This window comes from Entelurus aequoreus, linkage group LG07 (assembly GCF_033978785.1).
Source record: "Entelurus aequoreus isolate RoL-2023_Sb linkage group LG07, RoL_Eaeq_v1.1, whole genome shotgun sequence".
Taxonomy (NCBI): Eukaryota; Metazoa; Chordata; class Actinopteri; order Syngnathiformes; family Syngnathidae; genus Entelurus; species Entelurus aequoreus.
This window is the reverse complement of record NC_084737.1, coordinates 60,443,827-60,458,742: the sequence shown is the minus strand read 5'-3', so window position 1 is coordinate 60,458,742 and position 14,916 is coordinate 60,443,827. Positions and strand designations below refer to the sequence as shown.

General features: G+C 42.2%; 1 protein-coding gene across 8 annotated transcripts in view; it reads right to left on the bottom strand.

Moving 5' to 3' along the window:
- The window catches only part of LOC133654105 (diacylglycerol kinase zeta-like), a 307,039-nt gene that overhangs the window by 15,616 nt on the left and 276,507 nt on the right, over positions 1 to 14,916 (bottom strand). For 5 of the 8 annotated variants that reach the window (XM_062054128.1, XM_062054123.1, XM_062054126.1 and 2 more), the window contains 4 exons: positions 6,862 to 6,902; positions 6,605 to 6,725; positions 6,486 to 6,522; positions 3,209 to 3,308 (listed from right to left, as the gene is read on the bottom strand). The exons of 1 other annotated variant lie outside the window; for it this stretch is intronic. In XM_062054128.1, coding sequence (XP_061910112.1) covers positions 3,209 to 3,308; positions 6,486 to 6,522; positions 6,605 to 6,725; positions 6,862 to 6,902 — 299 coding nt within the window. Of the gene's footprint in view, positions 1 to 3,208; positions 3,309 to 4,243; positions 5,009 to 6,485; positions 6,523 to 6,604; positions 6,726 to 6,861; positions 6,903 to 14,916 lie in introns of those variants that run through there. 2 more of the 8 variants (XM_062054127.1, XM_062054125.1) reach the window with 2 other exon arrangements.

Sequence of the window (14,916 nt, the reverse complement as noted above, 5' to 3'; positions counted from 1 at the left end):
CTATTCCCATTTCCACTGTTAAACATTGTTGGTCATCTTACCTTAAACAAATAATTAGTTACAGTTACAAATGACTTCTCCCAAAAAGTAATTGAGTAGGTAACTTACTTACCTCATTGTAAAAATAGTCACTATAGTAACAGTGACATGTTTAACTTCAAATGTAACATTCTCAGCTAGGTAGTTTAAAGTGTTTAGGCCTACAAAATTAATATTTTCTTGGGAAATAAATATAGATATAGTCGTGGTCAAATGTTTACGTACACTTGTAAAGAACATGCCTGCCTTGAGTTTCCAATAATTTCTAAAACTCTTATTTTTGTGTGATAGAGTGATTGGAGCACATACTTGTTTGTCACAAAAACATTTATAAAGTTTGGTTCTTTTATGAAATTATTATGGGTCTACTGAAAATGTGACCAAATCTGCTGGGTCAAAAGTATACATACAGCAATGTTAATATTTGCTTACATGTCCCTTGGCAAGTTTCACTGCAATAAGGCGTTGTCGGTAGCCACCCACAAGCTTCTGGTTGAATTTTTGACCACTCCTCTTGACAAAATTGGTGCATTTCAGCTAAATGTCTTGGTTTTCAGACATGGACTTGTTTCTTCAGCATTGTCCACATGCTCTCAATGGTCCGGATCATGTTTAGTTTAGTTCTGGACTTCTTTAGTTCCTGGTTGCACTTTCTTGTTTGAGTGTGTTACCATGGTTACTTATTATTTTCACCTGCCGCTTGTGTTCCCGACGCGCACCTGTTTTCCCTCACTGACACTATTTAAGCCTGCCTTTCTGTTCACTCGTCCTGTCTTCCTTGTTTGCGGTAAGCAACCGTCATGTATGTATTCCTGTTCTAGACTCTGTGCCTAGTTATTAGCCTCTGTGCTAAGTTGTTGTCTTAGCTTCCCGTGCGTTCGGCACGCTTTTCTTTTGCTTGTTTTCTGTTTGGCTATGATTTGTTAAATAAACCACCTCTTACCTCACGCTGTTGTCCGGAGAGTCCGTGTTGCATTTGGAGGAACGATCCTGCATAACGATGCGACCACCACGTGACAGAAGGAAGACAGCAGACAGTTCCTTCGCCCCGGACTTCGAGGAGATGGAGACGCGCTGGCGAGGACGGAAGCCAGCCAAAAGGCTTCGTTTCGCCGCCAAGATGCGTCGTTCCCCCAAACTCCTCCTCCGGACAGCAAGTGTGAGGAACGATCCTGCATAACGATGCGACCCCCACGTGACAGATTTAAGTCAGGACTTTGGGAAGGCCATTCTAAAACCTTAATTCTAGCCTGATTTAGCCATTCCTTTACCACTTTTGACATGTTTTTGGGGTCATTGTCCTGTTGGAACACCCAACTGCGCCCAAGACCCAACCTACGGGCTGATGATTTTAGGTTGTCTTGAAGATTTTGGAGGTAATCCTCCTTTTGCATTGTCCCATTTACTCTCTGTAAAGCACCAGTTGCATTGGCAGCAAAACAGGCCCAAAGCATAATACTACCACCACCATGCTTGACGGTAGGTGTGGTGTTCCTGGGATTAAAGGCCTCACTTTTTCTCATCCAAATATATTGTGGCCAAACAGCTAAATTTTTGTTTCATCTGACCACAGAACTTACTTCCAGAAGGTCTTATCTTTGTCTTCTGGAGCAAGGGCTTCCTCTCGGTACATGGCGATGCAAAACACGCTTGACTGTGGACACTGACACCTGTGCTCCAGCAGCTTCCAACTCATTGGAGACCTGCTTTTTGTTGGTTCTCGGTTGACTCTTGATCATCCTGACCAATTTTCTCTCAGCAGTAGGTGATAGCTTGCGTTTTCTTCCTGATCGTGGCAGTGACAAAACTGTGCCATACACTTTATACTTGCAAAAAATTGTCTGCACATTTGCTCTTGGGACCTTAAGCTGCCTTGAAATGGCTTCAAGTGACTTTCCTGACTTGTTCAAGTCAATGATTCGTGTACAAAAGACTGTCTCTGTAACGCTTGTTTTCTTTTTGTGAATGGTTGCTTGAGTGTAGTTCACGTTTACGACACTGGAGGGGGCATTGAACGCATCATTACATCAGCAAGCTCTGAAAGTTACGGTGAACTTCGATGTCAAATGTTTAATTGTCAGTGTGCGTCAATACAAAGTGAGTTACTTTATAGACACTTTAATATCACTTGCTGTGTGCTTAAAACTGTATTGAAACTCATTTAGTCAGTTTAATTGTAGTCTAATGGCTGTTTGGCATCAGGTTCACACGCTAACTGCTAGCTGAATATCATACCCTGATTGGGGCCTGTTTGTAGCATTGGACATGTTTGTTAGCCCCAATTGACAATTTAGAATTATTGTTGTGATGCTATTTACATTATATTAATCAAAACATTACTTAGGGCTGGAATGTTCAAATTCTGTGCATTTATGTAAACTGTGTATACACAGCTAAGTGATATATATTTAACAGCCCTGTTGCAGGCTTATGCCTATATTTCATTGCGTTGTGGTCATTCTAGTTGATTTATAATGATTGTATTTGTTTGTATAGGAAACCACACGCACACAAACGAACAACTCATGCATGTCTTCAATATACAATTGAACCTGCAAATCTGGACTTGGACAATCTGTTATTTTTCCTGCAATCACCTGAACGAATAGTTGCTGTCCTGACCCGACACCCTGAAGTGATTACTAATCCAGTCATAGTCGTCACTACAATTCGTTTTTTCAGATCTGTGCTGAGTTCCTTTGACTTTCCCATTGTCGCGTTTCTAACTGAGTCTAATGACCTATTTAAATGGGCTCAGAGAAGTCAACAGGTGTCGTCAATCATAATCACTAACATGAAGTTAAGAGGCCATGCCATGAAGCTAATTTGATTTGATTGTAACTTTTCTACAACACCAAAATGGATAATGTATGTAGCTGTATGTATACTTTTGACCCAGCAGATTTGGTCACATTTTCAGTAGACCCATAATAAATTAAAGAATCAAACGTCATGAATATTTTTTGTGAAAAACAAGTATGTGCTCCAATCACTCTATCACAAAAAAATAAGAGTTGTAGAAATTATTGGAAACTCAAGACAGCCATGACATTATGTCCTTCACAAGTGTATGTATATTTTTGACCACGACTGTATATAACGCAAAATCTATAAAATCGTCCAGCCATAGTAGAGTATAACATAGTACAGTATGACTTTTTAAACTGACCTGCATATCAGTTTTCATCAGCGAGGCTCCTGCCTCCACCAGATAATGGCAGATTGTTCTGTGACACAATGAAGCAGCTTGGTGGAGAACTGTTTCACCGCTGCAGCAGAGCAGAGGCAGCATGAGAGCCATATAACCTTACTGCTATTATTTTAAGCGAGGTACACACATAAAGACAATCCAATAATTTTTGTCCCGATTTTTCCGCTTTCGACCAAAGACAGCAAATGCCTGATTATCTTATGTCTTACAAGATTGTGTGTGAGGTGTGTTATGAGTGATATTGTCCCGATAATTGGCTCCAAAACGGGTCAGGGCCGACAATCGTAGCTATTAATCGTGTTCAATATTCACGACCAACACTTTTCATGTCTACGGGGAACGCCAACACCTTCCGAGTCATCGCAGTGTGAATTGTGACGTGGTACAGACAGTAGTCAATCAAGAAGCAAGCTGAATGTAATAATGTAAAAATCTTTGAGACAACTAACCCTTGTAACAGTAGTCCCGCTACGGTAACAGCAGCAGACAAAATAAATAAAACTCACCTCGAGCTCGCTCAGTAGATAATCAAGTCTGTGTTCACGCTGTTTCAATTATTATTTTAAGTCTTTTCTTTTTTGTAATTCGGGATTTTCCTGTCAATAACAACCCCAAGACCACGTTCATTCCCTCCTCTCATATGTCCTTTTCCATGTTGCCTGCTTTTGTGTGTTCCGGTCGTTGCTACTGTAAGTATCTTGTACTTCTCAGGGCATTCAATCGATCGCAACTGGACTCTTAGGTTTGTCTTAGCAGATGAGCCTCTCATCCGAGTAGGCTTCATCAGTTCATGCTCATAGACTTAGATTGGTCAGATCTAGTCTCAGACTTAGATTGGTTAGATGTAGTCTAGCGGCTGGTGCCCATACCTCAGTAAGTAGATCTGACCAATCTAAGTCTATGAGCATGGACTGATGAGGCCTACTGAGGTATGGGCACCAGCCGCTAGACCAGATCTGACCAATCTAAGTCTATGAGCATGAACTGATGAGGCCTACTGAGGTATGGGCACCAGCCGCTAAACTAGATCTGACCAATCAATGTCTAAGACTAGATTTGACAATCTAAGTGTATGAGCACTAACTGATGAAGCCTACTCGGATGACAGGCGAAACGTCTCCTACGACAAACCAAACAGTCCAGTTGCAATCGAGTGAATGCCCTGAGATTACAATGACCTGGATGAATGAGAACATTCACACATCTTCTTCAATGTTAGATCACATTTGCTCATGTAAGGTTTTGTCTTACATCAGCCATGGTTTTAGGACAGAATCGTTGTGTGTGTGGTGTGCTGTGCTGACATAATCATAGCACACCATACACAAAATGATCGAAAAGGCTCAGTGCCTGATTTTTTATCTTTGTGTGTGGGGTATGTAACCGATACAAAAAATAATTTAAGATTCAGAAAATCTTTATGTGTGTACCTGCCTTTAGTCTCTTGTGTTTACACTTTTGTTATAAACCAGCCAGTTTTACAGACAGAACAAACATAGTGGTACCGAGGCTTACGAGTGGCCCTGCTCACAAGTTTTAACAAACTATTTCCTGACTAATTATTATGCTTTAGGTTGCGAGCAAAAATTAGGGTTACGGGCATCCCCACAGCTAGTTAGCACAGGGAATGCCACAGTGAACACTGTAAGATCCAACCAAAATATCTGGTGGCTGACTCACTAGCATTAGCTAATAACTAACAAGACATACTTGTTTTCCAACCATGGGTCTGAGGAAAGTGGGGGTCGTGGGACAGTGCTGAGAAGAAGAAGGATGATATTCATTGAATATTCATTGATGATGTTCATTTAAATAATCCAAAAAACATGAGTGAGGTGTCTGTGTAGTCGACTTCGTGAAGCAATATGAGCGTAGCACTGCTACAATAATCTGCGACAGGGGTTCTTAATCTTTTTGACCATTAGGCCCAACTTTGCCACCACAGAAGGGTACGGGACCTACTCAAATATTAATACTGAATTAGTAATTTTACTCTGGATTTTAATCATATTCAATAACAATATATAACCTACTTACAGTTTACATCTTTGTCAAATGATATGAGAGCATGTGTAAATCATAAAGATTTTTTTTTCACACAAACTTTAGCCCTACAGTAGGTCAGGCTGATTACAGAAATAAATAGTAAAATAATACTTAAATATACTGTATAAAAAGGGACTCAAAAATAACTGACAAAAATACATTTACATACAATTATGCTGTGCTACAATAAATAAATTAATAATGAATATAATTATTGACTAAACTGTCAATACAATTAAAGTGTAAATGAAAATACAGCTTCACTACAGTAGTCATATATTCTGCACTTAAGAAACTTCTATATGACTTTAGCTCCAGACTTCATCTGTTTGTTTAATATTGTCATTACTGCCAGAAGTGGTACTAAAATGTATCACACCTGTGTACTGCTGCAGCTCATACAGACCACAGCTGAAAAACAGTATTTTTGGTGGCCCGCTCGCTCGTAAGCACTCGCGACCCAACAATGGGTCTCGGCTGTATGGTTAAGAAACACTGATCTACATTGTTGTGGCGACCTGTTTTTCAACAGTTCATGGTGTATGCACAGCTTCCTGCACATGAAGCATGAAAATATGCATTTTAATAATACAAACTAACTAACTAACTCAAAAAAAGCTGCTGATAACAGAGAAACTTGCAGGCAGGGTTGACCCCTGGCTAAATTATGAAATGACCGATTACGAAATGTTTCCACAGTTATTTAATTATGTTAAACTTTTTTTTTTAACCTTTTAATCAAACTTGAATTAATTTGATGGATGTTTTGTACTAAAAGGAATTCTACCCATTTTCCACAGCTTGTGGGGGACTGGAACCTATCCCAGGTGTGCATGAGAAATAAATTGTTCAATATTTTTTTCGAAAGTGTAAAATTACAAATCTAACAATCAAAATAACAAAATTAGCATAACTTCCTGACACAATGCTGAGCAGGTATCACGCCCAGTACGACTGCCTTAAGAAAACAGCACACTACACGCCACTGGGGAAAGTGAGAATGTCCAGGGAAATTTGCCATTATATTCTTACTAGTGACAGAGCAGTAAAGGGCAATATGGTACCACTGTATTTGACACACACACACACACCCACACACACACACACACACACACACACACACACACACACACACACACAAAGATTATAAATCAAATATTTGTAAAAATAAAAGCCAACATGGACCTACTGTATCTTTTCTGTCACATCAACTAGGTCACTGGACGCTGAAAAATCAAACAGATGACATATTGAACATATTGTATTGAAATGTGACTCGCCTGAGGTGTGTCACCACAGATACAGTACCATTGTCAAGAATGAAGCGAACCATCTCCTTGCTTCCCACATTGACGGCATGGTGCAGCAGGCTACAACCACATTGGTCAACAAAAGTGAGGTCACACCCCTTCTCATGCAGCTCCTGCAGCTTTTCCCCGCAAAACAAGATCAAATTAAGAATTATAAAGGAAAGCAATAAACTGTGGAAAAATGGTGATTGAATACTTAAATGAATACAGTAAAGATTCAGTTAACAATAGATGAATAGAATTTAGAACACTCACCTTCTTCAAATCTTTGTTCTTTACACACTTAATTAACAGCTCTATAAACGACACCAAAGAATCACATTAAAATACATTCCAATTCCTTCAGAAATTACAAGCGACACATGCACCTGGGGATAGGTTGATTGGCAACACTAAATTGGCCCTAGTGTGTGAATGCGAGTGTGAATGTTGTCTATCTATCTGTGTTGGCCCTGCGATGAGGTGGCGACTTGTCCAGGGTGTACACCGCCTTCTGCCCGAATGCAGCTGAGATAGGTTCCAGCATCCCACGATGCTGGAACATGAAAAGCGGTAGAAAATGGATGGATGGACTAACGCTGACCAAAAAAGCTTTCTTTTGACACTGAATTTATGTAAATGAATTGTTTGCGTTTGAATTTTTTGTACATCAATTTATGCTGACAATTTAATTGAAGAAAAAATTATTTAAAAAGAAATTATAAAAAAAAAAATTCTGTGTTTTAAAATTCAGTGTATAAAAATTCAGCGTAAATAATACTTGTGTATAAAAAAATTTGGGAAAAAGATTTAGTGTAAAAATATTATTTGTATAAAAATTCAGTGTCGAAAAATTTGCTGCTTCAAAAAGCAAGACTCACTTCCTGTAAAATAAGGCTAAAGCAATCGATCCCGTCTCAGAACCAGCCAATGATGTGTCAAGTGAAGTCACGTGACACTGGTCTTGCAAAACAGCATAAAAAATGCAGTTGATTGGGCTGCATAATACAACATCAAAGTTTCAATCGAAGTTTACTTATATATAGCCCTTAATCACAAATGTCTCAAAGGCCTGCACAAGTGAAAACGACATCCTCGGCTAAGATACCACAACAGGGCAAGAAAATACTCAACCCAATGGGAACGACAAGAAACCTTGGAATGGACCACAGATGTGGGGATCCACCACTGGGTGACCGGTGCAATGGATGCCAGTGGATACGGTTAATAATGTGAGAGTCCAGTCCATAGTGGGGCCAGCATAATAAACACTTCAATGCGGCCCACTGAATGTTTAGAAACTGTAGAAATAATTCCAATGGTTAAAATCTGCACTTATGAGTGACATACCAATTACTTTGTGTCTTGATATGCAGTTAAACTGACTGTGCTATACAACCAGGAAATGGTGCTGGATAACGATGCTCGATGTAATATCACTGTTCTGCAGAACTGTGTTGTAGAAAGTTCTGCAAAACAGTGATATTAAAGGCCTACTGAAATGATTTTTTATTTATTTAAACGGGAATAGCAGATCCATTCTATGTGTCATACTTGATCATTTCGCGATATTGCCATATTTTTGCTGAAAGGATTTAGTAGAGAAAATCGACGATAAAGTTCGCAACTTTTGCTCGCTGATAAAAAAAACCTTGCCCCTACCGGAAGTAGCGTGACGTCACAAGCGGTAGTGCTGCTCACAATTCCCCGTTGTTTACCATTGAGCGAGAGATATTAGGAGCGAGAAAGTGACGATTACCCCATTAATTTGAGCGAGGATGAAAGATTTGTGGATGAGGAACATTAGAGTGACGGACTAGAATGCAGTTCAAGAGATATCTTTTTTCGCTCTGACCGTAACTTAGGTACAAGCTGGCTCATTGGAATCCACACTCTCCTTTTTCTATTGTGGATCACGGATTTGTATTTTAAACCACCTCGGATACTATATCCTCTTGAAAATGAGAGTCGAGAAGGCGAAATGGACATTAACAGTGACTTTTATCTCCACGACAATACATCGACGAAGCTCTTTAGCATGAGCTAACGTGATAGCATCTGTCTCAAATGCGGATAGAAACAAAATAAATAAATCCCTGACTGGAAGGATAGACAGAAGATCAACAATACTACTATCAGGAGACACCGAACCAAACACTGGACATGTAAATACACGGTTAATGTGTATTCGACGCCTGTCGAAGCCTAGCAATGCTGTTGCTAACGACGGTAACTTAACAACGGGACCTCGTCAGAGCTATGATAAAAACATTAGCGCTCCACCTACGCCAGCCAGCCCTCCTCTGCTCATCAACACCCGTGCTCACCTGCGTTCCAGCGATCGACGATGCGGTCGGCGGCCCGGAGACGTAGGAAGTCAAGGTGAGTTCGCCGCTAGCGTGTCTGCTATCCAACAAAGTCCTCCTTGTTGTGTTGCTACAGCCAGCCGCATACACCGATCCCACCTACAACGTTCTTCTTTGCAGCCTCCATTGTTCATTAAACAAATTGCAAAAGATTCACCAACACAGATGTCCAGAATACTGTGGAATTTTGTCGAAGAAAACAGAGCTCTGTGTATTGTGTCCAAAAGGGTCCAAACACTTCCGTGGACCTCGCAACGTCACACGCATACGTCATCCTCCAAAGGCGTTTTGAACCGGAAGTTCCCCGGGAAATTTAAAATTGCACTTTTTATGTTAACCCGGCCGTATTGGCATGTGTTCCAATGTTAAGATTTCATCATTGATGTATAAACTATCAGACTGCGTGGTCGGTAGTAGTGGGTTTCAGTAGGCCTTTAAGTAAATAAGTGGATGGTTGTTGTTTTTGTTTTTTTATCCTTTTGCCTTTATTTTAACATAAAATCTTATGATACATTAAACACATGTTTCTTATTCCAATCAAACACTATTTTGTGGATATAGAATTCCCTTTATTACAAAATAAGGTAAATATTGTACATATTAAATATTGTTATGAACGTGTTTGTGACTACATCATATAGATTTTATACATATGCCTAAAGGTTTGATGTAGGGTTTAAAAGTTGTTTTAGAGGGCTTTACAATGGTGACTCCCATTAGCTGTGTCTTCAAAGCGTTAATCATCTTCAGGATCTTCCAAAAAAAAAAAAAGACGCATGTTCTTGTCTCTCAGAAGGATTGTGAACAATAGGCAAAATTCCATGAAAAGTACAGTGCCCTTTTAAGGCAGCATATATTTTTCTGTATCGTTCCCCAGATTTACGGCTCGAGACAATCCTGTCTCGGAGGTCTACAGAGTATTTGTTCGACTTCATTCTTGTGGGACCTTCTATGTGTGTGTGTGAATTTACCACAGGTGGACTCCAATTAAGCTGTTGGAACACCTCAAGGATGATCAGTTGAAACAGGATGTCCCTGAGCTCCCTGTTAAGCTCAGGGCCATCAATATTTTTATTGATGGCATTTTGAATGCACAGAAATACCGTGATGAGATCCTGAGGCCCACTGCTGTGCCATTCTGTTCATGTGATATATTAGGTTTTTTTTAATTGCAAATTTATTTTTTTATAAATAAGGCTGTAACATAACAACATGTGGAAAAAGTGAAGCGCTGTGAATACTTTTTGGATTAACACAGGAAAAGAAAAACAATCACAGACTTCTCCTTTATTGTGTACAACACTGACTCTGACTACAAAGCAAAGGCTGCAAAAGTAAAGGGTATGTCTAACAAATATTTTTGTCCTGACAGTTGAAAAACGTTTAGCTTTGTAAATTAGTAAAATCTTGTTAATCAGTTTTAGTATATTCACCACACAAGCCTAATGCGTTCCGGTGTACTGTTCTTTTATATATACTGTATGTATATACTTTATTGCAATGATTTAACAAAATTACACAAAATATTGTCTTTTAACATTGTCCCCGATTTGTTTTCTCAAAAATAAACAACAATAATTATAGTGAATGTCATATGTATACACTGAACAAAAATATAAACGCAACACATTTGTTTTTGAACTCAAAGATCTAAAACTTTTACAATGAACACAAAATACCTTTTCCTCTCAAATATTGTTCACTAATCAGTCTAAATCTGTTAGTGAGCATTTTTTCTTTGCTAAGAGAATCCATCACACCTCACAGGTGTGGCCTGTCAGATGTTGATTAAACAGCATGATTACTGCACAGCTGTGCCTTAGGCTGCCCACAATAAAAGGCCACTCAAGTTTTGAGGGAGCGTGAGGAGCGTGCTGCAACAATTGGTTTGCATAACAAAGAATTTCTGCACAAACTGTGAGAAACCGTCTCAGGGAAGCTCATCTGCATGCTTGTCGTCTTCATCGGGATCTCTACCTGACTGCAGTTCATCGTCGTAACCGACTCTAGTGGGCAAATGCTCACATTTGATGGCGTCTGGCATGTTGGAGTGATGTTCTCTTCATAGATGAATCCTGGTTGTCACTGTTCAGGGCAGATGGCAGACAGCGCGTGTGGTGTAGTGTGGGAGATGGATTTGCTGATGTCAACATTGCGAATTGAGTGGCCCATGGTGGGGGTGGGGTTATGGTATGGGCAGGCGTATGTTATTGACAACAAACGCAAGTGAATTTTATTGATGGCATTTTGAATGCACAGAGATACCGTGATGAGATCCTGAGGCCCATTGCTGTGCCATTCACCCAATACCATCACCTCATGTTGCAGCATGACAATGCACGGCCCCATGTTACAAGGATCTGTTTTCTGTAGACCATTCTGAAAACATCCCAGTATTTGCATGGCCGGCATACTCACCGGACATGACATCCATTGAGCATGTTTGGGATGATGTGGATTGGTGTATAGCTTATAGCGTGTTCCAGTTCCTGCCAATAACCAGGATATTCGCACAACCATTGAAGAGGAGTGGCCCAACATTTCACAGACGACAATTAACAACCTGATCAACTCTATGCAAAGGAGGTGTGTTGCACTGCAAAAATATGTCCTCAAGATGGCGGCGCCCTGCTCGGCTGTGGCTGCAGAGGCTCGTGGTAGTAATGGAACTTTTTTGGCAAATATATCGGTAAATTCTGTAAATTTCAAAGTTAACTTCCAGCCAGACAATTTTAGATGTAAATAAATCACACAGTTTTAGACCAAAAGATGCGTATACGCTGGACCTCATCGGTAGCATGGGAATACTACGCGTGGGCGGTATAGCTCGGTTGGTAGAGTGGCCGTGCCATCAACCTGAGGGTTGCAGGTTCGATCCCCGCTTCCGCCATCCTAGTCACTGCCGTTGTGTCCTTGGGCAAGACACTTTACCCACCTGCTCCCAGTGCCACCCACACTGGTTTAAATGTAACTTAGATATTGGGTTTTCACTATGTAAAGCGCTTTGAGTCACTAGAGAAAAGCGCTATATAAATATAATTCACTTCACTTCACTTCACTACGCCGGCTACATCCAGCGGCCTGTGAAGCAGCGGAGCCAAGTACCAGCGGGGACCGTCGACGGAGGAGACGTAGCGGTGTGATCGGAAGCAGAAACGGGGATGCAGAGCGGGGCTAACAACAAAGCTAAAAGCTAATCCTCACAGAACACCGCTTCCTTACATCTTGCTTTCAAATGTCCGCTCCCTGGAGAACAAACTCTGACTACCTGAAGCTGGATTTAAATGCAAGACGGGAGATAAGGGGCTGCTGCGCCATATTTCCCACAGAAACGTGGCTGAAACCATCCGTTCCGGATGAGGCAGTTAGCATCGAGGGGCTAACTTTGTTTCGGTCGGACAGGAGCAGCACTCTCACTGGTAAATCCCGAGGGGGTGGTGTTTGCATATACATCAACAACAACTTGTGCAACAATGGGAAGAGTCTCATGTGCGCATGCGTCGATCTAGACGGCCGCTGCTGCAGTTCGCTCCGTCTTTGTCTTTGTTCGCTTTGTACTTTTTTGCCATATTTCCCACAGAAACGTGGCTGAAACCATCCGTTCCGGATGAGGCAGTTAGCATCGACGGGCTAACTATGTTTCGGTCGGACAGGAGCAGCACTCTCACTGGTAAATCCAGAGGGGGTGGTGTTTGCATATACATCAACAACAACTTGTGCAACAATGGGAAGAGTCTCATGTGCGCATGCGTCGATCTAGACGGCCGCTGCTGCAGTTCGCTCCATCTTTGTCTTTGTTCGCTTTGTACTTTTTTATACTTTTACATTTACTCTACATTTACTTTTTATCTAGTCGTGCCCTCCTAAACATGCAGTTTAGAAGTGTTTTGTTCGTCCTACTGACGGTGGGGACACTACTGAAGAGCTCAGACGGACAACAACAGTGGAGAGGCTCCTTTATCTACACCAAGGAACAGTTGTTAGCGATACCAGTTGTTAGCATCCAGCTAACAGACCCGGCGCTAACTAACCAGATCTCGAAGGAGCTAAAAAGGACTAATGGAGGTTCTCGTGGCTGTCGAGGGAAAGGGAGACGTTCGAGACAAAAGAGGGCTGAAGCAAGGAGGGAGAGAAGGAGATATAAACCATATCTTATCATATCATGGCGTAGTGGGTAGAGCGGCCTTGCCAGAAACCTGAGGGTTGCAGGTTCGCTCCCCGCCTCTTACCATCCAAAAATCGCTGCCGTTGTGTCCTTGGGCAGGACACTTCACCCTTGCCCCCGGTGCCGCTCACACCGGAGAATGAATGATGAATGAATGAGTTGTAAAAATGAATGATGGGTTCTCACTTCTCTGTGAAGCGCTTTGAGTGTCTAGAAAAGCGCTATATAAATCTAATCCATTATTATTATTATTATTATCTTCCTTCCGTTGTCATGGGTAACGTGCGGTCTCTGGCAAATAAAATGGATGAGTTGTCTGTGCTTGCCGGTAGTCAGAAAGAATATCGTGAGTTACTAATGTGCTTTACTGAGACGTGGCTGCACGACGATGTTCCGGATAGTAACGTCTCTATAAACAGATTTCAAACGGTGCGCGCTGACCGGGACCGAAACAATGGCAAGCGGAAAGGAGGGGGGCTTGCTTTGTTTATTAATAAGAAATATTGTCATCCCGGTCATATCACAATAAAAGAGCGCGACTGTGACCCGAATATAGAGATGTTTGCCCAGGGAGATTCCGCATGTTATCATGATGGCAGTATACATCCCCCCTTCTGCAAACGCTGCAGCTGCGAGTGACGTCATCCACAGCTCGATAGTCAGACTCCAAACCAAGCACACAAAAGCTCTCATCCTCATCTCGGGGGATTTTAACCATGTTACTATGGACACATCACTACCCAACTTCACCCAGTATGTCAGCTGCCACACCAGAGGAAATAAGATCCTGGACCTGCTGTACGCGAACATCTAAGATGCGTATAGCCCCATACAACTACCAGAGCCGGGCCGGTCAGACCACAACCTTGTTTACCTCAACCCCTGTTATGTGCCTCTGGCCAAAAGACAGCCTGTGACCAAAAAAACAGTGAGAAGGTGGTCAGAGGGGGTCCAAGAGACACTACAGGGCTGTTTTGAGGTAACTGACTGGCAGGTGCTCATGGAGCCTCATGGAGAGGACATTGACGGGCTCACAGAGTGCATCACAGACTATATCAACTTCTGTGTTGGCTCAAATGTCCCATCAAGGACGGTCACCTGCTACCCAAACAACAAGCCGTGGGTGACCAAGGACTTCAAAGCCCTACTGAAAATGAAGAAGAGGGCATTCAATGCTGGTAACCGTGAGGGGGTGAAAAGAGTTCACTGGCTGCTGAAGGCCAAACTCAGGGAGGCCAAGGAGAACTACAGGAGGAAGATGGAAGGGAAGCTGAAGTACAACAACATGAAGGCGGTTTGGAGAGGTATGCAGACCATCACCGGCCTCGAACCGTCGGGGGTAGGGGGGTGGACGGAGACAAAGAGAGGGCCAATGAGCTAAACCAGTTCTTTAACAGGTTTGACACAGTGGCTCCGACAAGCTCCTGCCCCCCCGAGACATGCCAGCCGGCCCCCTGACAACTTCAGCGAACCAATCCACCCACCCCCCACAGCCCCCGAACTCCAATGACTACCTCCCCTCACTTAACACCTCACACTCAGCTTGACAACCTCCCCCTCCCCCAACCACCTGAGACCACCCCAGTGTGTCTGTCTGCAGAACAGGTGAATGCACAGCTTAAGAAGTTACACACAGGCAAGGCCGCGGGTCCTGACAGTGTGAGCCCCAGGGTGCTCAAAGCCTGCGCCCCACAGCTGTGTGGTGTGCTTCAGCACATCTTCCACATGAGCTGCAGAAAGTCCCCACACTGTGGAAAACCTCATGCGTGGTCCCCATCCCCAAGTGCACGCGACCCATCA